The sequence below is a fragment of the Somniosus microcephalus genome, chromosome 4, assembly GCF_052327205.1.
Source record: "Somniosus microcephalus isolate GS21.2 chromosome 4, FLI_Smic_1.0, whole genome shotgun sequence".
NCBI classification, from domain to species: Eukaryota; Metazoa; Chordata; class Chondrichthyes; order Squaliformes; family Somniosidae; genus Somniosus; species Somniosus microcephalus.
Window position 1 is genome coordinate 316,167,137 of NC_140990.1, and position 23,217 is coordinate 316,190,353.

Consider the following 23,217-nt stretch of genomic DNA (forward strand, 5'->3'; position numbering starts at 1 on the left):
AGAGGACTGTCCAGGGCTTCGAGGCCGCTATGGAAAGGACTGTTCAGGGCTTCGGACAATCCCTGGAAAGGTCTGTGCAGGGCTTGTCCGAGGCAGTGGAGCGGTCAGCACCGGCCTTGTCCGAAGCAATGGAAAGAACTGTCAAGGGCTTCTCCGAAGCACTCGCACCTGGCTCACAGGTCCTCACTGCTGCCACGCAGTCACTTGCCGGCCTCGTCCACACCCAGATTGAGGCAACGCGAACTCTCACTGCAGCCACCCTATCTGCATCAGCTAGGATCACCCCGGGCCCTTCCAGTCCCATACAAGGCCAGGAATCAGTGGAGCATGCGATTGTGGCGGATGAGCCGAGCCGGTCCCCTCAGAGAGCCAGTGTGTCGTCCGACAATGGTGCAGGTGTCCTCTCTCGGCAGGTGACCATTGCACATGCCAGCGCTGGCACGTCTGCAGTGCAGCTGCCACCACCTGCAGTGCACACTGCTTCCAGCCATGCTCAGATCAAGCATCCTGCGTCCGCACCCTCCAAGCCCAGAGGTCGGCCAGGCCGTCCCTCAGGGGCTTCTGCGCTTCCAGACAGTCAGCAGGCGTCCCCCAGCCTTCACCCCGCCACTGGGGTTCAATTACGTAGGAGCAGCAGGGAGGGAAGGGGCCGAGCGCGAAAGAGAAGTCATTCTCCATCAAGGGGCCAGCAGTAGAGGGAGGTCCTGAGACGTTTCTTTGGCCAAAATCAAGGAGACCCTCACCTGTTGGAATTGTTGGAAATAGTTTGTTTAGTTTGGCGGCTTTGCCGAAGAGTTAACTGTTATTTTGTTAGTTATGGTTTCTGTTGACATGACGTTGTTTTGCTTTAATGAAAGACTTTTGTGACAATAAAGAGAAGTTTAAATGTGCTATGGTGTACATGACTAATTACAGTGATGCTGGCCTTCAGCGGCTTTCAAACATCCAAAGTGTGCAGCAGTTAAGACACTCATCATTCCGCCAGAGGGGCCTCGATACGAGTCCTCATGAGCCTGTGACGGATGGCCCTTCCACTTTCAGGAGCCCTTCCATCTTCCTCCTCCTCCTCCTCCTCCTCGTCCGCATGCTCCTCCTCCTCCGCCTGCTTCTCCAGGGTCAGAGGGAAGGTGATGAATTGACGCCTTCGCCTATAAAGGGCAGCTGTAACTTGCCGGATGCAGCAGTGGACTGCAACCTGAGAGATATTCGCGATGTCCCCAATGGCTCACTGAAAGGATCCGTTGCCATAAAAATTGAGGCCAACAGTCAGTTTAGCGGCCACCGACAGAGAGGTCATGCACCGTAGACGCGGCTGCAGATCCTCAGCAAGCAGGTGGCACAGCTCAGTAACAACGTCCATCCCAAATCGGAGCCTTCGCACACACTGCTCCTCCGACATGTCAAGGTATGACACCTGCTGCCTAAAGACCCTCGCAGCATGCCCTCGGATTGGCTGACCTCCATTGCCCCTCCTCCTTCTGGCCAATCCCGGCCCTCTCTCCCGCCATCTCTCTGCCCCTTCATAGTGTTCGGCCATGAGGCGGTCGCCCTCCAAAGCATCTTCCATTCCGATGCCAGTTGGTCAAAAGGCTGTTAGGTCTAGTGCTCCAACTGCTCCGGACAGGTTTGAGGGTCCCAAGTACTCTAATGCTAAATTCCAAAAACTCTGCTCCACAGTAGCTCACCAACTCTCTCCACCAACGATCGCAATGAACAGGCCAAGTGGCTGAAGCTTCTGTACTAGAGCTGTCCCCTTTAAATAGCGCCCCCCGACTCCGAGAAGGGCCTGCTAACGCTCCTTCGAACTGTCACTAATAGCGCTAGGCGTAAAGGCTCCGGGCACCACCCAATATCCGCTCAGGCGCCCCTAAAAGGCGTTGCACAATGAAATGACGTCATGATCTGCTTGCGCTCGCGGGCGCGCGCAAACACTTAGCGCAGGCGTTAAATGTATAGTCTATATGGGAGTTATCGCTATCTTCATTGCGCCCGCCCCAACATTAGGTTACGCCCCAATTCTCGGTCTCTTTAGGCGCTAACCGCTGGCGCAAACAACCGAATTTCTAGGCCATTAAGAGGTATTCAAAACGAGACGAGATGGTGATAGGACTAGTGGAGACAAAAGACGGCTCTAGATTAGGTGTGAAATGCGCTGGCAGAATGAGAGACAGCTGCCATGTGGGAGAGAGAAAAAGGGGGAAGGGCACAAAACAAAGGTGTGGATAAAAAATATATATAAAAATGTAATAGGGGCCGAGGTTATGATCAGAAATTGTTGAACTCGATATTGAGTCCAGAAGGCTGTAAAGTGCCTAATCGGAAGATGAGGTGCTGTTCCTCGAGCTTACGCTGAAAGTAATTTGGGATGCACACTTACTGTCCGATAGTACTTCATACGCCGCCGCAATCTGCTGAAACTTCTTTTCCGCAAATTCCTTATTATCTGGGTTCTTGTCGGGGTGCCATCGCAGTGCCTGTTTCCGGTAACTGTCGGGGGCAGAGAAATGGAAAGAGAATGGAATATTTCAAATACCACAGGGTCATCATTCCCAAAACTTGCAAATCCTAGCTAACGCTATGTCTTATTGATGAGTAGGTTCATCCATGCTGTTGTTACCTCTAGACTTGACTATTCCAACGCTCTCCAGGCCGGCCTTCCACATTCCACCCTACGTAAACTTCAGCTCATCCAAACCTCTGCTGCCCATATCCTAACTCGCACCAAGTCCCGCTCACCCATCACCCCCGTGCTCGCTGACCTACACTGGCTTCCTGGTTCGGAAAACACTTCAACTTTAAAATTCTCAACCTTGTTTTCAAATACCTCCGTGGCCTCACCCCTCCCTATCTCTCTGCAACCTCCTCCAGCCCCTACAACGCTCCAAGATCTCTGCGCTCCTCCAATTCTGGCCTCTTGCGCATCCCCCGATTTCCACCGCTCCACCATTGGTGGCCGTGCCTTCAGCTGCCTGGACCCTAAGCTCTGGAATTCCCTCCATAAACCTCTCCGCCTCTCTCCTCCTTTAGGACACACCTTAAAACCTACCTCTATGACCAAGCTTTTGGTCATCTGTCCTAATATCTCCTTATGTGGCTCGGTGTCAAACTCTTTTGTTTGATAATCGCTCGTGAAGCACCTTGGGACGTTTTACTACGTTAAAGGCACCGTATAAATACAAGTTATTATTGTTGTCTAGTTTTTTTTTTTTTAATTCGCTTATGGGATGTGGGTGTTGCTGGCAAGGCCTGCATTTATTGCCCATCCCTAGTTACCCTTGAGAAGGTGGTGGTGAGCTGCCTTCTTGAACCGCTGCAGTCCGTGTGGTGAAGGTACTCCCACAGTGCTGTTAGGGAGGGAGTTCCAGGATTGTGACCCAGCGACGATGAAGGATCGGCGATATATTTCCAAGTCGGGATGGTATGTGACTTGGAGGTGGTGGTATTCCCATGCGCCTGCTGCCCTTGTCCTTCTAGCTGGAAGAGGTCACGGGTTTAGGAGGTGCTGCCGAAGAAGCCTTGGCGAGTTGCTGCAGTGCATCTTGTAGATGGTACACACTGCAGCCACAGTATGCTGGTGGTGGAGGGAGTGAATGTTTAAGGTGGTGGATGGGGTGCCAAATCAAGCGGGCTGCTTTGTCCTGGATGGTGTCGAGCTTCTTGAGTGTTGTTGGAGCTGCACTCATCCAAGCAAGTGGAGAGTATTCCACCACACTCCTGACTTGTGCCTTGTAGATGGTGGAAAGGCTTCGGGGAGTCAGGGGGTGAGACACTCGCCGCAGAATACCCAGCCTCTGACCTGCTCTTGTTGCCACGGTATTTATGTGGCTGGTCCAGTTAAGTTTCTGGTCAATGGTGACCCCCCAGGATGTTGATGGTGGGGTATTTGGCGATGGTAATGCCATTGAATGTCAAGGGGCATGGTTAAGGGGTGTGGTTAGACTCTCGCTTGTTGGAGATAGTCATTGCCTGGCACTTGTGGTGAGAATGTTACTTGCCACTTATCAGCCCAAGCCTGAACGTCATCCAGGTCTTGATGCATGCGGGCATGAACTGCTTCATTATCTGAGGAGTTGTGAATGGCGCTGAACACTGTGCAGTCATCAGCAAACATCCCCATTTCTGACCTTATGTTGGAGGGAAGGTCATTGATGAAGCAGCAGATGATGTTTGGGCCTAGGACACTGCCCTGAGGAACTCCTACAGCGATGTCCTGGGGCTGTGATGATTGACCTTCAACCACCACAACCATCGTCCTTTGTGCTAGGTATGACTCCAGCCAGTGAAGAGTTCCCCCTGCCCCACCCCCTCCCGAGTTCAGTTTTACTAGGGCTCCTTGATGCCATGTCTAGTGTCGGGTTTATACTTTATTATGGAAATATTTAAAAAGTTGGTAGATTTTCTGTCCTCTACCTTGTATCTCATGTCAATACATCAGTTGTAGCATGCATGCAAATCCCGTTTAAGGGTCTACTGTCTACAGGAACGCAGTAAATTCCAACACGGATGCATTATCTTGCTCAGGCTGCTGGTTCTGCAAAGATATGTTTTAGATGCTGTAAACCGTCTGAGTTACACCAGGTCAGCCCGCTGGAATGAACCGGTGGGAAGATTAAAGCATCCCCATCATGAAAAAGAAAGACTTGCATTTCTACGGCGCCTTTCACGGCCTCAGGACGTCCCAAAGCTCTTTACTGCCAATGAAGCACTTTTTTTGAAGTGTAGTCCCTGTTGTAATCATAGAAAGTTACAGCACGGAAGGAGGCCATTTCGGCCCATCATGTCCGCGCCGGCCAACAAAGAGCTATCCAGCCTAATCCCACTTCCCAGCTCTTGGTCCGTAGCCCTGCAGGTTACAGCATCCCAAGTGCACATCCAAGTACTTTTTAAATGTGGTTAGGGTTCCTGCCTCTACCACCCTTTCAGGCAGTGAGTTCCAGACCCCCACAACCCTCTGGGTGAAGAAATTTCCCCTCAAATCCCCTCTAAACCTTCCACCAATCACTTTAAATCTGTGCCCCCTGGTTTTTGACCTCTCTGCTAAGGGAATTAGGTCCTTTCTATCCACTTTATCTAGGCCCCTCATAATTTTATACACCTCAATAAGGTCTCCCCTCAGCCTCCTCTGTTCCAAGGACAACAGACCCAGCCTATCCAGTCTTTCCTCATAGCTAAGTGTCTCTACTCCCAGTAACATCCTTGTAAATCTCCTCTGTACCCTCTCTAGTGCAATCACATCTTTCCTGTAATGTGGTGACCAGAATTGCACGCAGTACTCTAGCCGAGGCCTAACTAGTGTTTTATACAGTTGAAGCATAACCCCCCTGCTCTTGTATTCTATGCCACGGCTAATAAAGGCAAGCATTCCGTATGCCTTCTTAACCACCTTATCTACTTGGCCTGCTACCTTCAGGGATCTGTGGACATGCACTCCAAAGTCCCTTTGTTCCTCTACACTACTCAGTGTCCTACCATTTAATGTGTATTCTCTTTCCTTGTTAGCCCTCCCCAAATGCATTACCTCACAATTCTCTGGATTGAATTCCATTTGCCACTGTTCTGCCCACCTGACCAATTTATTGATATCTTCCTGCAGTCTACAGCTTCCTTCTTCAGTATCAAACATACAGCCGATTTTAGTATCAACTGCAAACTTCTTAATCATACCCCCTATATTCAAGTCTAGATCATTGATGTAGATCATAAAAAGCAAGGGACCTAGTACTGAGCCCTGCGGAACCCCACTGGAAACAGCCTTCCAGTCACAGTCTCCGAGCCAGTTTTGAATCCAACTTGACACTTTGCCCTGGATCCCATGGGATTTTAACTTCAAGACCAGTCTGTAATGTGGGAAACGTGGCAGCCAATTTGCGCACAGCAAGCTCCCACAAACAACAGTGTGATAAATGACCAGATAATCTGTTTTTTAAGTGATGTTGATTGAGGGATAAATATTGGCCTCAGGACACCGGGGAGAACTCCCCCTGCTCTTCTTCGAAATAGTGCCGTGGGATCTTTTACATCCACCCGAGGGGGCAGACGGGGCCTCGGTTTAACGTCTCATCCGAAAGACGGCACCTCCAACAGTGCGACTATAGAGCTCCTAATCAGATCCTGGAGCACATCATTGAGCACTGCCCTCAGAGGAAATTCGCAGGCAGCCTACAATATTCACACTTTGGCCTGGATATCTGACTTAGATAGACATTTAATTTGTTTTTCTGCTAGGGTAATCGCGCTTAACTATTTTAAGTTTATACACTCATTCTATCAAAAGGGAACTCAATGAGTACCTGAAGGAAAAAAATTTGCAGAGCTACGGGGAAAGGGCGGGGGGAGTGAGACTAGATTAGGTGCTCCTGCAGAGAGCTGGCACGGGCTCAAAGGGCCGAATGGCCTCCTTCTGTGCTGTAACCATTCTATGATTCACTCCTAAAGGCATTCTCATCTAAGGGTCAACTACGCGAGTGCCGATTGCCGCTCCAGCAAGGTTCCTGCCGGCAGGCAGGTGGACAATGGATTCCCAGAGGCACAGGGAGCAGTATACCTGCCATCTGCCTGAGGGGAAGGGGAAGCAGGACTGCAGGTAGCCCCATCTCCCAGAAAATAACATTTCAGTGAGCGAGTGGTCAATCTATGGAACAGGCTCCCGAGGGCAATGGTGGAAGCAGTGAGTATCAATTCATTCAAATGCAAATTCATAGATTTCTTTCAGAAAATAACATTCTGGGATTACAGTACAGGAGCATTTTGAGACATGACGTGTGGTCAGTGTAGCATGCTCAGGAGGAAAGAGGTGACTTTGGACCTATGGTTCCCAAACTTAACTGGTCCAGCCACATAAATACTGTGGCTACAAATGCAGGTCAGAGGCTGGGTATTCTGCGGCAAGTGTCTCACCGCCTGACTCCCCAAAGCCTTTCCACCATCTACAAGGCACAAATAAGGAGTATGATGGAACACTCTCCACTTGCCTGGAGGAGTTATTCTTCTTCTTCTTAGGCAGTCCCTCGGAACCAAGGATGACTTGCTTCCACACTAAAAATGAGTTCTCAGGTGACTGATGAGTCCACTGCGGGACCTACAGTCTCTGTCACAGGTGGGGCAGACGGTGGTTGAAGGGGCGGGTGGGTGGGGTTGTCCATGAGGGTTCTGACGTTCCAGGTCCCGAACTTCATTTTAAAGGGTGGAAGATGCCTGTGCGTGAATTCTTTTAACCTGGGGTGGCCGTTGCACACCAGCTACCACACGGGCTTGACAGAGCGAGGTCTTGGTCCAATGGCAAGGGGATCCAAGACGATTGGAGACCAGGCTCTGCTACAACGGCCTAGCACAGACACACACACACACAATCTGCTACTGTCCTCCTCCCTCCTTCCCGCAGGTCCTCTCTGCCTGGGTTTTGTACTTTTGAAGCGTCCCACGAACAGCAAGAGATAAATGATCAGATAATCTGATTTTTAGTGATGTTGGTTGAGGGATTAATATTGGCCAGGACACCGGGGAGAACTCCCCCTGCTCTTTGAAATATTGCCATGGAACCATTTCTGTCCACCTGAGTGGGCAGGCAGGGCCTCGGTTTAATGTCTCATCCCAAAGACATTAAAATAAAAAAAAGAGGGAACGTTGCCCAGAGGTCCTGTCAAGCTGGTGCTAACATTAGCACATCAAAGGCTGTTCTCAGTGAGTGGAAACACCCACTCACAAACTGGTTCTTCTTCTTCACAATGAACTATAAAAATAAAAGTGTCAGGGATGAGGTATTTGAGGAGTGATTGTGCATTAAATGCCATCTACAAGATGCACTGCAGCAACTCGCCAAGGCTTCTTCGGCATCACCTCCCAAACCCGTGGCCTCTTCCACCTAGAAGGACAAGGGCAGCAGGTGCATGGGAACACCACCACCTCCAAGTCACACACCATCCTGACTTGGAAATATATCGGCCGTTCCGTCATCGTCACTGGGTCAAAATCCTGGAACTCCCTCCCTAACAGCACTGTGGGAGTACCTTCACCACACGGACTGCAGCGGTTCAAGAAGATGGCTCACCACCACCTTCTCAAGTGCATAAGAACATAAGAAATAGGAGCAGGAGTAGGGCATTCAGCCCCTCGAGCCTGCTCCGCCACAATTAGTGATGGCCTTGTCAGCGACACCCACATCCCGTGAATAAAAAAAAAAGCTCGCCACCACTGGGGGTTTTCCTCGCCTCATCTCTGGGTCTGTTGTAGACTAACTGATAGAGATTGATTGCTGTAATTAGTCAACAACTCCCATTATCGTTGTTATCGTGCGACTACCAGGATGGTAGAAGTGAACTAGATGAACTTGTTTCTTCTAGCAGTTCCTACGTACCAGGCCACATTGCAAGTAGACACACTACCCGCACACACTTCAGAAATATCTGTGGTCCAGCAGAGGTGATCCGCGCACATCTAGGGGACAAGGCACATACTTACGCTTTCTTAATGTCTTCCTGAGAGGAATTGTGAGGGACTCCCAAGATATTGTAATAGTCCGCCATTTCCTCCACAGCTGTGTTCTGGCTGTGAGACAAAAGTTAAGAGGCGAGTCAGAAATTAATATCTTCTCACAACAATAAAATTCTCATCCTGGTTTGCAAATCCCTCCATGATCTCACCCCTCCCTATCTTTGTAATCTCCTCCAGCCCTACAACCACCCCCCAACCGAAATCTCTGCACTCCACCAATTCTGGCCTCTTGAGCATCCCCGATTTTAATCGCTCAACCATTGGTGGCCGTGCCTTCAGCTGCCTGGGCCCTCAGCTCTGGAATTCCCTCCCTAAACCTCTCCGTCTCTCTACCTCTCTCTTCTCCTTTAAGACACTCCTTAAAACCGACCTCTTTAACCAAGCTTTTGGTCACCTGCCCCAATATCTCTGTATGTGGCTCGGTGTCAAATTTAGTTTAATAACTCTCCTGTGAAATTTTACTACGTTAAAGGCGCTATGTAAATGCAAGTTGTTGTTGTTGTTGTTGTGTTTCTACCGGAAAACAAGACATGGCCATGTCAAGTTCCATAGCGCTCCACCATATTTAGAAAACTAGCCTGTGACTGTCAGTCCCTGTTGCGCTGATGGGAAGGAACGTTGAATCCTAGGCCGAGTCACACAAGGCGATGCGCTCGTGTCTCCTCCAGACCAGCAGAGGGCAGAGACCAGGGAATGGGTTCTTCTGCTCCTCCCTCCTTCTCTTAGGGAATGGTGCACATTATTCAGCCCACAGAAGGAACCTCAGGTTGGGGACAAAACACATCTTAAAAGGTCTGGAATATGCTCAGACTTTTCCTCACCAGAATGAACTTATATCATGCCTTTCACGGCCTCAGGGCGTCCCAAAGCGCTTTGCAGCCAAATGAAGTACTTTTTTGAAGTGTAGTCACTGTTGTAATGTAGGGAACGCGGCAGCCAATTTGCGCACAGCAAGCTCCCACAAACAGCAATGTGATAATAACCAGATTACACAGTACATAGAATTATAAAGTATTTACCGTGCCGGCGTTTATGCCCCACACAAGTCTCCTCCTACCCCTCTTCATCTCACCAGATCCTCTATTCCCTTCTCCCTCATGTGTTTATCCAGCTTCCCCTTAAATGCATCTATACTATTCGCCTCAACCACTCCCTGTGGTAGCGAGTTCCACATTCTAACCACTCTCTGGGTAAAGAAGTTTCTCCTGAATTCCCTATTGGATTTATTAGTGACTACCTTATATTGATGGCCCCTGGTTCTGGTCTCCCCCACAAGTGGAAACATCTTCTCTACGTCTACCCTATCGAACTCTTTCATATCTTAAAGACCTCGATCGGGTCACCCCTCAGCCTTCTCTTTTCTGGAGAAAAGGGCCCCAGCCTGTTCAATGTTTTCCTGATAGTTATAACCTCTCAGTTCTGGTATCATTCCAGCAAATCTCTGTTGCACCTTCTCCAGTGCCTCTATATCCGTTTTATAATATGGAGATCAGAACTGTGCACAGTAACTCCAAGTGTGGTCTGTTCCATACAGGTGATCTGTTTTTAGTGATGTTGGTTGAGGGATAAATATTGACCAGGACACCGGGGAGAACCCCCCGGCTCTTCTTTGAAATAGATCTTTTGCGTTCACCTGAGAGAGCAGACGGGATCACGGTTTACCGTTTCATCCGAAAGACGGCACCTCCGACAGTGCAGCACTCCCTCAGTACTGCACTGGGAGTGTCAGCCTAGGTTTTTGTGCTCGAGTCTCTGGAGTGGGGCTTGAACCTCACAGCCTTTCTTGCACAAGTGGACCCAGTTTTTGATTTGGGCAAAATGCGTCGACCCAAAAGATAATCGTGCCATGAACCGAGGAGCCACCCAGCAAATCACCTGCGGGATAACCCTGGATGGAGCAGGTTGTTGGCAGTGGTGTGTTTTGGGGAGTTGGCGGGGGGGGGGGGGGGGGGGGGATACACGTATTAATCCAACATTCATAAATTATGTATAAATATAGATATAATTTAAAAAATAAATATAAATGATATATTATATTTAGCTTTTATTTATTGATAGATGAATATATCTAATTTAAATAATTCATACATATATATATAATTTGAATAATTATTTCATAAATATATCTAATTTAAATAATTGCTATTATGTAATAAATATATTTAATTTAAATATATAATGTATAATTTAAATTAAATATATCTAAAATATAATTACATAATAGCAATTTAAATAAGTTAAATATGTCTAAAATTTAATATATCTAATTTAAATAACTGCTATTTAGTAATGAATATAATTTAAATAATAAGCCTATAATTTAAATAATTAAATATATCTAATTTAAATAATTGCCATATGTAATATATTTAATTTAAATATATAATAGTCTACAATTTAAATTAAACAAATATATCTAATTTAAATAATTGCTATTTAGTAATAACTATATTTCATTTAAATATATGTCTATAATTTAAATAATTAATATATAATAAATATATACACCATTTAAATAATGAATAATATATACATGTGTATCACATCAGCAGACACATGCAGCTGATCTCAGATGAGTAGAATCCCTGGCCTCTATTTTCAGTCATTGAGCGTCAAGTCCGTGGTGAGGATCTATTTATGGCCGCACCACAAGTCACTTATTAATATGCCTCACAGGCCAAGCAGCCGCAACGCTGCCAATCAGTCCTGAACAATGTACCACAGCTTCGCCAGAAACACGGCTCCTCCGCCACTCGGCCTTCTGACGAGCTGTGGCGCGACAAAAAAAAGTCAACCGAGACGCCCGATTCAAACGAGACCAGAACCGAAATACAGATCCCCACCCCCTTCACAGAAATAACAATTGGCATTTATACAGCGCCTTTAACATAGTGAAACGTCCCAAAGCGCTTCACAGGAGCGTTAATCAGACAAAACTGCCGACCTTGAATATCTTGCCAATGCTCACCATCAAGCTGCACACATGAAGAATGATCACTTAGCCAAGGCACACATCGGGGCGGCTCTTGTGCAACTGTACCCCGCGGGGGGCCTGCAGAAAAGATGGGGATAAAGGTGGGAGTAGAGAGGGGAAGGACGGGGGAGGGAGGGAAAGGTGGGGAAAGGAACCCAGCCTTCAAGTAGAAAAAACTTCCCAGAAGAAAAAAAAAGGAAAGCTTAAAATCTGGGAGCAGCTTGATGGATGTAGTGGTCTGCTCCTAACCTCGCCACCTCGCTCTACTCCTTTAGGATGCTCCGTAAAACAACAACCACTGTAACAACGAAGTGGTCGGTTTTAAGGTGCGTCTTGAAGGAGGAGAGAGAGGCGGAGAGGTTTAGGGAGGGAATTCCAGAGCTTCGGGCCTGGGCAGCTGAAGGCACGGCCGCCAATGGTGGAGCGAAGGAAATCGGGGGATGCGCAAAAGGCCAGAATTGGAGGAGCGCCGAGATCTCGGAGGGTTGTGGGGCTGGAGGAGGTCACAGAGATAGGGAAGGGGGCGAGAGAGCCATGGAGGGCTTTGAGCACAAGGGTGAGAAATTTTAAAATCGAGGCGTTGCCGGACCGGGAGCCAATGTCGGTCAGCGAGCGCAGTGGGTGATGGGTGATGGGTGAACGGCACTTGGCGCGAGTTAGGACACGGGGCTGCAGAGTTCTGGACGAGTTCAGGTTTACGGAGGGTAACGCCTACCTCTTCGACCAAGTTTTTGGTCACCTGTCCTAATAGCTCTTTGATGTGGCTCGGTGAGAGAAATGTTTGTGTGTCTGATAACGCCACTGCGAAGCGCCTCGAGACGTTTTACAACGTTAAAGACACTACGTAAGTTCAACTTGTTGTAGTGTATTCCAGTGCTGCACATTCCGATGTTCCCACTCAGTGATTAAATTTGCAGTTTTTGAGCCAAGGTGCCCCACATACCAACCTCAGCTCCAGTTACAGAAGTGTTTTTAATTTAAAAAAATCAGGCAGCATTTCAAGCATTCTCCATATAAGGGCTGCTTTCTGCGTATTTGTTCGTTCTGCTATGTATGATTCATAGCATCATCAGTAAAGAGTTGTTATTTGTTATAAAGAAAACAGTCAGTTTCCTCTGGGAAGACAATGAAGCAGCTGATTCATCATCAGTGTCTGCAAACATTTAATCACCGTCCACATGTAACTCGACCTTTCCACCATTACAAACGCTTGCCAAGCTGAAGCTGTTGCTGTACTTTCCAACTGCCTCTCAGACACCAAGGGGGAAAAATTCAGTTGGTTTGCGCCTCCCGTTAGCACCTCAAGAGGGCGCTAATGGGGCGCAAAGCAACTAGCGCCCGGGCGCGGCAATGTTTGCGCCGCTCGCAAAATTAACTAGACATTTTGCGGCAGCGCTAAACACTACCGCCACGATCTCCTGCGCCGGCAGATTGTGACGTCAGTCGAGTGCGCAACACCCCGTTAGCGCCCCGCACCGGATATTGAGTGGCGCCCCCTGCCTTACCGCCTGCCGCTAGCAACAACAGGTTGAGGGGAGCGTTATGCTGTCAGAAAGGGACTGGGGGAGCGCTATTTAAAGGCGACTGCTTCCTGCCTTTTTTTGTCGGTGACTTGAGAGAGAGAGACTTCTGGAGAGATTCAACGCTGTGTGAAGGAGTTTTGGGTACTGAGCAGCACTTTGCAGGTTTATTTTGATTTGCCCTTCCTTGCTTCGCCAGCGCTCTGAGGTAGCGCCTCGCTCCTCGGCCTTTGCGCCTTAAGACAGGTGTGAAGCGCCTGATTTAGCGCTCCAATCACCTCCAGGGGCGATAAAAGCCAAGTTTGCTGTCGGAGGCGATAATTAGCGCCAGGCGCTAAACTTTGCGCACGGCCAATAATGGCGCCCCAAACGGGGCGATACGGAATTTCCCCCCCCCCCCCACAAGTCTTTTAAGATGAGCTAAAATTTCCTTCTGCTCAATCTCGCCAAAACATAAACCATCCATCGACACCATGTGGTGTCAGCCGTGGGTAACACTCTCACCTCTGATGTCAGAAGGTCGTGGGTTCGAGTCCCACTCCAGAGACTAGAGCACACAATCCAGGCTGACGCTCCCAGTACTGAGGGAGCGCTGCACTGTCGGAGGGGCCGTCTTCCAGATGAGACGTTAAACCGGGGGCCCCGTCTGCACCTCTCGGGAGGACGTAAAAGATCCCGCCGCACTATTTCGAGGAGGAGCGGGGGAGTCCTGGGTCAATATTTATCCCTCAACCAACATCACTAAAAAAAAACAGATTATCTGGTCATTGTCTCAGTGCTGTTTGTGGGAGCTTGCTGTGCACAAATTGGCTGCCGCGTTTCCTACATCACAACAGTGACTCCACTTCAATGGCTGTAAAGCGCTTTGGGATGTTCGGAGGTCATTAAACGCTCTATATACCTGCAAGGGCAGCAGGTGCATGGGAACACCACCACCTCCAAGTTCCCCTCCAAGTCACACACCATCCTGACTTAGAAATATATCGGCCGTTCCTTCATCGTTGCTGGGTCAAAATCCTGGAACTCCCTCCCTCACAGCGCTGTGGGAGCACCTTCACCACACGGACTGCAGCGGTTCAAGGTGGCGGCTCACCACCACCTTCTCAAGGGCAACTAGGGATGGGCAATAAATGCTGGCCTCGCCAGCGACGCCCAGATCCCATGAACGAATAAAAGAAAAAGTTCTTTCTTTCTACTCATATTAAAGCGTAAATATGCGACCTCAGCATCTTGTTCACCCAAGCCGAGCTTCTTACCTCACAGAGGAACATAAGAATTAGGAGCAATATTAGGCCATAGGGCCCCTCGAGCCTGCTCCGCCATTCAATAAGATCATGGCTGATCTTCGAACTCAACTCCACTTTCCCACCCGATGCCCATATCCCTTGACTCCCCTAGAGTCCAAACATCTGTCTCTCTCAGCCTTGAATGTACTCAACGACTGAGCCTCCACAGCCCTCTGGGGTAGAGAATTCCAAAGATTCACCACCCTCTGAGTGAAGAAATTTCTCATCTCAGTCCTAAATAGCCGACCCCTTATCATAGGATATATGGCACAGAAACAGGCCATTCGGCCCATCCAGTCTATGCCGGTGTTTATGCTCCACTTGACCCTCCTCCTGTCTTTCCTCATCTAAATCTATCAGCATAACCCTCTATTCCCTTCTCCCTCATATGCTTGTCTAGCCTCCCCTTAAATGCAGCTATACTATTCGCTTCAACCACTCCCTGTGGTAGTGAGTTCCACATTCTCACCACACTTTCAAGATAAGAGAGACCCGTACTGTTCATCCTTTCCTGATATGTATACCCTCGTATTTCTGGTATCATCCTTGTTAATCTTCTCTGCATCCTCTCCAGTGCCTCTATATCCTTCTTTTTTATTATTCGTTTATGGGATGTGGGTGTCGCTGGCAAGGCCAGCATTTATTGCTCATCCCTAATTGCCCTTGAGAAGGTGGCGGTGAGCCGCCTTCTTGAACCACTGCAGTCCGTGTGGTGAAGGTACTCCCACAGTGCTGTTAGGGAGGGAGTTACAGGATTTTGACCCAGCGACGATGAAGGATCGGCCCTATATTTCTAAGTCAGGATGGTGTGTGACTTGGAGGGGAACTTGGAGGTGGTGGTGTTCCCATGCGCCTGCTGCCCTTGTCCTTCTAGCTGGAAGAGGTCGCGGTTTGGGAGGTGCTGCCAAAGAAGCCTTGGCGAGTTGCTGAAGTGCATCTTGTAGATGGTACACACTGCAGCCACGGTATGCCGGTGGTGGAGGGAGTGAATGTTTAAGGTGGTAGATGGGGTGCCAATCAAGCGGGCTGCTTTGTCCTGGATGGTGTCGAGCTTCTTGAGTGTTAGAGCTGCACTCATCCAGGCAAGTGGAGAGTATTCCATCACACTCCTGACTTGTGCCTTGTAGATGGTGGAAAGGCTTTGGGGAGCCAGGAGGAGAGACACTCGCCGCAGAATACCCAGCCTCTGACCTGCTCTTGTTGCCACAGTATTTATGTGGCTGGTCCAGTTAAGTTTCTGGTCAATGGTGACCTTCAGGATATCGACGGTGGGGTTTTGGCAATGGTAATGCCGTTGAATGTCAAGGGGAGGTGGTTAGACTCTCGCTTGTTGGAGATAGTCATTGCCTGGCACTTCTGTGGCGCGAATAGAAACATAGAAGATAGGAGCAAGAGTAGGCCATTCGGCCCCTCGAGCCTGCTCCGCCATTCAATATCATGGCTGATCATCCAAATTCAGTACCCTGTCCCTGCCTTCTCCCCATATCCCTTTAGCCTTAAGAAATATATTCAACTCCTTCTTGAATATATTCAATGAACTGGCCTCCACCGCCCTCTGTGGCAGAGAATTCCACAGGTTCACCACTCTCTGGGTGAAGAAATTCCTCCTCATTTCAGTCCTAAATGGCTTACCCCTTATCCTTAGACTATGACCCCTGGTTCTGGACTCCCCGGCCATCAGAAACATCCTGCCTGCATCTAGTCTGTCCAGGCCTGACAGAATTTTATAGGTTTCGATGAGATCCCCTCTCAATCTTCTAAACTCCAGTGAGTATAAGCCCAATTGACACAATCTCTCCTCATACGTCATTCCTGCCATCCCAGGTATCAGCCTGGTGAATCTTCGCTGCACTCCTTCCATGGCAAGAACGTCCTTCCTCAGATAAGGCGACCAAAACTGCACACAATACTCAAGGTGCGGTCTCACCAAGGCCTTGTACAACTGCAGCAAGACATCCTTGTTCCTGTACTCGAACCCTCTCGCTACGAAGGCCAACATACCATTTGCCTTCTTACCGCCTGCTGCACCTGCATGCTTACCTTCAGCGACTGGTGCACAAGAACACCCAGGTCTCTTTGCACTTCCCCTTCTCCCAATCTATTGCCATTCAAAAAAATAATCTGCCTTCCTGTTTTTGACACCAAAGTGGATAACCTCACATTTATCCACATTATAGTGCATTTGCCATGTTTCTGCCCAATCACCCAACCTGTCCAAATCGTACTGGAGTTTCACGACATCCTCCTCACAACATACCCTCCCACCCAGCTTTGTGTCGTCTGCTAATTTGGAGAGATTACATCCAATTCCCTCGTCCAGATCATTAATATATATATTGTGAACAGCTGGGGTCCTAGGACCGATCCTTGCGATACCCCACTAGTCACTGCCTGCCACTCGGAAAACGACCCGTTTATTCCAACTCTTTGCTTTCTGTCCGCCAACCAGTTCTTTATCCAAGTCAATACCTTGCCCCCAATCCCATGTGCCTTAATTTTGCATGCTAATCTCTTATGCGGGACCTTATCGAATGTTACCTGCCACTTATCAGCCCAAGCCTGAACGTTGTCCAGGTCTTGTTGCATGCGGACATAGACTGCTTCATTATCTGAGGAGTTGTGAATGGCGCTGAACACTGCAGTCATCAGCGAACATCCCCGTTTGTGACCTTATGTTGGAGGGAAGGTCATTGATAAAGCAGCTGAAGATGGTTGGGCCTAGGACACTGCCCTGTGGAACTCCTGCAGCGATGTCCTGGGGCTGTGATGATTGACCTTCAACCACCTTCCTTTGTGCTAGGTATGACTCCAGCCAGTGGAGCGTTTTACCCCCGATTCCCATGGACTTCAGTTTTACTAGGTCTCCTTGATGCCACACTCAGTCAAACGCTACCTTGATGTCAAGGGCAGTCACTCTCACTTCTCCCATGGAATTCAGCTCCTTTGTCCATGTTTGGACCAAGGCTGTAATGAGGTGGGGAGCCGAGTGGTCCTGGCGGAACCCAAACTGGGCATCAGTGAGCAGGTTATTGGTGAGTAAGTGCTGCTTGATAGCACTGTCGATGACACCCTCCATCACTTTGCTGATGATTGAGAGTAGACTGATGGGGCGGTAATTGGCCGGGTTGGATTTGTCCTGCTTTTTGTGGACAGGACATACCTGGGCAGTTTTCCACATTATCGGATAGATGCCAGTGTTGTAGCTGTTCTGGAACAGCTTGGTTAGAGGCGCGGCTAGTTCTGGAGCACAAGTCTTCAGCACAATAGCTGGGATGTTGTCGGGGCCCACAGCCTTTGCTGTATCCAGTGCGCTCAGCCGTTTCTTGATAGCACGTGGAGTGAATCAAATTGGCTGAAGACTGGCTTTTGTGATGGTGGGGACCACTGTTATTCACAATTTATATTAACAATTTAGACTCAAAAACACAGTTTCTAAATTATACATTCTATAATATGGCGACCAGAACTGTATGCAGTACTCTAAGTGTGGTCTAACCAAGGTTCGATACAGGTTTAGCATAACTTCCCTACTTTTCAATTCTGTACCTCTAGAAATAAACCCTAGTGCTTGGTTTGCTTTTTTATGGTCTTGCTAACCTGTGTCACAACGTTTAGTGATTTGTGGATTTGTACTCAGAGATCCTTCTGTTCCTCTACCCCACCTAGACTCGCACCCTCCAAGTAATAAGTGACCTCCCTATTCTTCCTACCAAATGTAATCTCACATTTATCTGTGTTGAACTTCATTTGCCAATTATATGCCCATACTGTAAGTTTATTAATGTCCTCCTGTAACTTGTTGCAGTCCTCCTCAGTATTGACTATCTCCACCCCGCCCCCCAATTTGGTGTCATCTGCAAATTTAGAAATTGTGTTTTTGATTCCAAAGTCTAAATCATTAATATAAATTGTGAGTAACAGTGGTCCCAACACTGATCCTTTTGGAACACCACTACCCACCTTCTGCCACTATGAATAGCTACCTACCCGGAGACTATGCCCCCTTGTTCTAGACTCTCCAGCCAGGAGAACCAGACTCTCAGCATCTACCTTGTCAAGCCCTCTGAGAATATTATACCTTTCAATGAGGGCACCTCACATTCTTCTAAATGCCAGATAATATGGGCCCATTCTACTCAATCTCTCCTCATAGGACAGCCCTCTCATCCCAGGAATCAATCTAGTGAACCTTCGTTGCACCACCTCCAAGGCAAGTATATCCTTCCTCAGATAAGGAGACCAGAACTGTGCACAGTACTCCAGGCGTGGTCTCACCAAAGCCCTGCATAATTGCAGAAAGACCTCCGTATCATCGCAGCAAGACTCCATATCATTGCGGCCAAGGCATCCAGTCTGTTGCCTAGGCCGCTTTATTCCACCTGCTTAAAACCCCCCCAAAACTGCTGGAGGCCTTTATTGCCTCAAAAATTGACTTCAACACTTTCATCGGCCTCCTACCTCCAGCACAATAGTCCTGCACACGCATCCTTGCCAAACGTCACTGGTCGCCCACTGACTCGACCTCCAGATCCCCAGGCTCACGTGTCAGCCATGGCTCAGTGGGCAGCACCCTCGCCCCCGAGTCAGAAAGTTGTGGGTTTGAGTCCCCACTCCAGAAACTTGAGCACAAATATCTAGGCTGACACTCCTGCGCAGTATTGCAGGAGCACTGCATTGTCGGGGGTGCCGTCTTTCGGATGAGACATTAAAATCTGCAGGCCCCGTCTGCTCGCTCAGGTGGGTGTAAAAGATCCCACAGCCACTATTTTAAAGAAGAGCAGGGGGAGTTCTCCCTGGTATCCTGGGGCCAATATTTATCCCTCAATCAACATCACAAAAACAGATTATCTGGTCATTATCACATTGCTGTTTGTGGGAGCTTGCTGTGCACAAATTGGCTGCCACGTTTATAACAGTGACTACACTTCAAAAATATACTTCATTTGCTGAGGTTGTGAAAGGCGCTACATAAATGCAAGTCTTTCTTTAGGTCCCCGCAAGGCTTCACGGAGTTATCCGAGTGATCTTTTCTAGCTGTATGAACCAGGCCACACCCTCCTGCTGATGCTGGATTACTGTTTACTCTCTATTCCCTCTGCTCCACCATCAAAGGCAGTGGAACACTCTCCTAAAACTACTTCACCTTGCTACCCGCACCCCCCACCACCCCCCCAATCTGCTTTCAAAAATAAATGCAAGCTGTTTTCATAAATTACAGTTAAAATCAACACAGTAGCCACCTTATTTCACTTTTAGAAAAAAAGAACTTGCATTTACACAGCGCCTTTCACGACCTTAGGATGTCCCAAAGTGCTTTACAGCCAATGAAGTACTTTTTGAAGTGTCGTCACTGTTGTAATGTAGGAAACGCGGCAGCCAATTAGTGCACAGCAAGCTCCCACAAACAGCAATGTGACAATGACCAGATAATCTGTTTTAGTGATGTTGGTTGAGGGATAAATATTGACCCCAGGACACCGGGGAGAACTCCCTGCTCTTCTTCCAATAGTGGCCCTGGGATCTTTTACGTTCACTTGAGAGAGCAGACGGGGCCTCGGTTTAACATCTCATCCGAAAGACGGCACCTCTGACAGTGCAGCGCTCCCTCAGTGCTACACTGGGAGTGTCAGCCTGGATTTTGTGCTCAAGTCTCTGGAGTGGGACTTGAACCTACAACATTCAGAGGCGAGGGTGCTACCCACTGAGCAACTGGCTGCCATCTCTTTTTAAAAGGTGATCCTGTGATTGTTCTCTTCAAATATTGTTTTTTTCCCCCCAAAAAGAATCCCTAATCCAACTTCTGGCAATGAAAGCCCTGTCTTTGTGTTTACAAACAGGATGATGCCCTTACTAAGATGGGCAGTGCTGCGGATTCTTGTAGGCGAGAATTTTTTTTTATTTTTTTTTTTATAAACGCAGCAAGTTGTTGAGACCTGGAATGCACTGCCTGAAAGGGTGCTGGAATTATCACGTTGCTGTTTGTGGGTGCTTGCTGTGTGCAAATTGGCTGCCGCGTTTCCTACATGTGCAGGAAAGTGGAGATGGGGCCGGAGATCAGCCATGATCTTATTGAATGGCAGAGCCGGCTCGAAATGCCAAATGGCCGACTCCTTCTCCTTATTTCTTATGTAGCTTAGCTTAGGCAGTCCCTCGGAACCGAGGGTGACTTGCTTCCACATTAAAAATGAGTTCTCAGGTGACTGTCGAGTCCAATGCGGGACCTGCAGTCTCTGTCACAGGTGGGGCAGATGGTGGTTGAAGGGACGGGTGGGTGGGGTGCTTGGGTTGACGTGCGCTCCTTGCGCTGCCTGCGCTTGGCTTCCGGCGAAGAGACTCGAGGTGTTCGGCGCCTTCCCGGATGCTTCTCCTCCACTTTGTGGGGTCTTGGGCCAGGGATTCCCAGGTGTCGGTGGGGATGTTACACTTTTTCAAGGAGGCTTTACAGTACAACGGTGACCACACTCCAAAAAGTACTTCATTGGCTGTAAAGCGCTTTGGGGAGGTCCTGAGCTTGTGCAAGGCGCTGTAGAATTGCAAGTTCTTTCTCTCTTTCAGATTCAATAATAACTTTCAAAAAGGAGAATTGGATAAATACTTGAGGGGGGGGGGGGGGGGGGGGGAAGAAAAAAACTGCAGGTCGATGGGGTAAAGGCACAGAGTGGGGTGGGTGAATTCTGTAAAAGTATCCTCCGGACTCAAAGGAAAACCATAAACAATGCATGCAGGGCAGAACTAGGCCAATATCCATTAATAATTACTATCCAAAAAAGAGCCACCAAATTTTGGAAACACCTAAAAATGAGCAACCCCCACTGCTATCATTACAAAGCCCTGAAATGCCAAGAGAGGACCATAAAGAAGAATACCCTCAGTCAACTAGTCCTGGGACTCAGTGAAGCAACCACTAACACTACTAACAATAACCAGCCCCAGGACAGTGACATCGTAGCACAGAGAATTCGACCCAACACAATTGTCACTAAGCAAAAGGAAAAATACCTGTCATATTGGGCAGAAACAACAAAAACTCAAAACAAACTCAATTGCTACTTGGCCCTAAACAGACAATACAACATGGCTGAATACCTGACCATGGTAAAGGATAGCAAACTGAGAAAAACCTTGACAAGGTACAGACTTAGTGAACATAGCCTGGCCATCGAAAAAGGCAGACACAGACAGACCCGGCTGCCAAGAGAGGGCAGGATATGCTCTCACTGCAGTCAGGGAGTAGTGGAGACAGCGATGCACTTCCTCACAGCTTGTGGAAAATATTAGGGCATCAGGGAGAATTTCTACCAAAAATTCACACAAATATGCCCTGAATTCAGAAATTTGAATGACAACCAAAAACTCCCATACCTACTAGGGGAACAAAGAAACTGTGTAACCTTAGCAGCACACTATGTTACAGCTTGCCATAAACAGAGTGACAACCAGTAAAACTAAGAAAAGAGTATATACAAATTATACGAATGTATATTTATACACTCAGGGATATATCTGTTTATACAATGTATGAATAGATCTGCGTTTATGTGTTCAACCATAAATGTTTTTCGATGCTTTGGCAACATAAGATGTACCTTATCATGCCAATAAAGCGATTTGAATTGAATTGAATGGGACCGCTCTTGGAAAGAGCCGGCACAGGCAGGACGGGCCGAAGGGCCTCCCAAACCCGCCCGACGCACAATGTGGGGAGATGGTGGAGGATGACTGACAGCTCGGGGGGCCAATGGGATGGCAGCTCGGAACGAGCCCGGCGCCCAATGAGCGCGCCGAGGGGGCGGAGCAAAGGGTTGCCGCAGAGCAAAGTCTGGACACAATGTAACAACTGGCCACCAACAATTACAAAGTATCCAGGAGAACAATTAGATTGTTACTAATGTTTCAGAAACTTGACACAGACACAAAATAGGATAAAAGTAGCAAATAAATGGCTTTGGGGATTTTCTTTAGAAAATAAATTCAAGCAAATTAGTTCGTCTGCCTCCCCATACACAACACACACACACACAGCAATACAGAATGACTTTAGCTCAGAAAACTATTTCAAATGTTTAAAAAAAAGAGACATTACACGCGATGCCGAACCCGAGAGAATAGTGTCCAGCAGAGCCTGGGGGAGCGGCTGGTACTGCTCATTGTCGGCTGGCTTTTTGTTCCAATGCTCCTACCTGTCAATGAGATCTCGCTCTTGCTCTTCCTCTCCCTCCCTCCTTTTCCTCTTTCTCTCTCTCTCTGCCGGCCTGCACTCACTCTGATCTCACCGCGACGTGGACAATAAGCTGAAGAAACGTCCAGCAAAACCTCCCCATCCCCAGGACGCAGGCGCGGTCAGCCACCCAACTGGTGTCACTCAACGCAGGCATATTTTTGGTGTTATATATTTTTTTTTTTAAAAGGTCAAAGAGAGGCCGCAGACACCGCAAAGCGATGCATCCACTAATCAATCATCTACAAGGGTTGTCACGGAAAGAAAGGAACTGAAGGAAAACCTTGCCTTGTCAGCAGCTCAGGATGTCCCCAAAAGCGCTTCACACCCACTTTGTGATCATTGCTGCAACGCGCAGGGAGTGGCTGGTGCAGCAGCCAATGTGTGCACAGCAAGCTCCCACCAACAGCACTGAGATAAAAGGCCAAATAATGGTGGTGTTGGGCTTGGGATGAAAAGTATTGGCCAGGGCAACTCCACTGCACTCTCCAATCAGGTTTCCGCCCCCTTGCCACAGTACCGAAAACAGCTCTTATCAAAGTCACGAATTACATCCTTTGTGACTGTGACGAAGGTAAACTGTCCCTCCTCGTCCTTCTCCACCTGTCAGCAGCCTTTGATACGGTTGACCACTCCATCCTCCTCCGACGCCTCACAAAGGAGGACACAAATAACCTCCCAGAGATGTCGGGGAACATAGGGTCTAATGAGAGGGAGGAACTGAAAGAA

General features: G+C 48.3%; 1 protein-coding gene across 5 annotated transcripts in view; it reads right to left on the reverse strand.

Annotated features, from left to right (window-relative positions):
* The window catches only part of dnajb2 (DnaJ heat shock protein family (Hsp40) member B2), a 76,327-nt gene extending 53,688 nt beyond the window's left edge, over window positions 1–22,639 (reverse strand). The window contains exons 1-3 of one of the 5 annotated variants that reach the window (XM_085986778.1): window positions 22,533–22,639; window positions 8,458–8,544; window positions 2,378–2,487 (exon numbers count right to left, since the gene is read on the reverse strand). In XM_085986778.1, the coding sequence (XP_085842904.1) occupies window positions 2,378–2,487; window positions 8,458–8,544; window positions 22,533–22,591 (256 nt within the window). In that variant the 5' untranslated portion in view covers window positions 22,592–22,639. The other 4 variants (XM_085986781.1, XM_085986779.1, XM_085986777.1 and 1 more) reach the window with 4 other exon arrangements.
* Window positions 22,640–23,217: the final 578 nt, after the last annotated feature.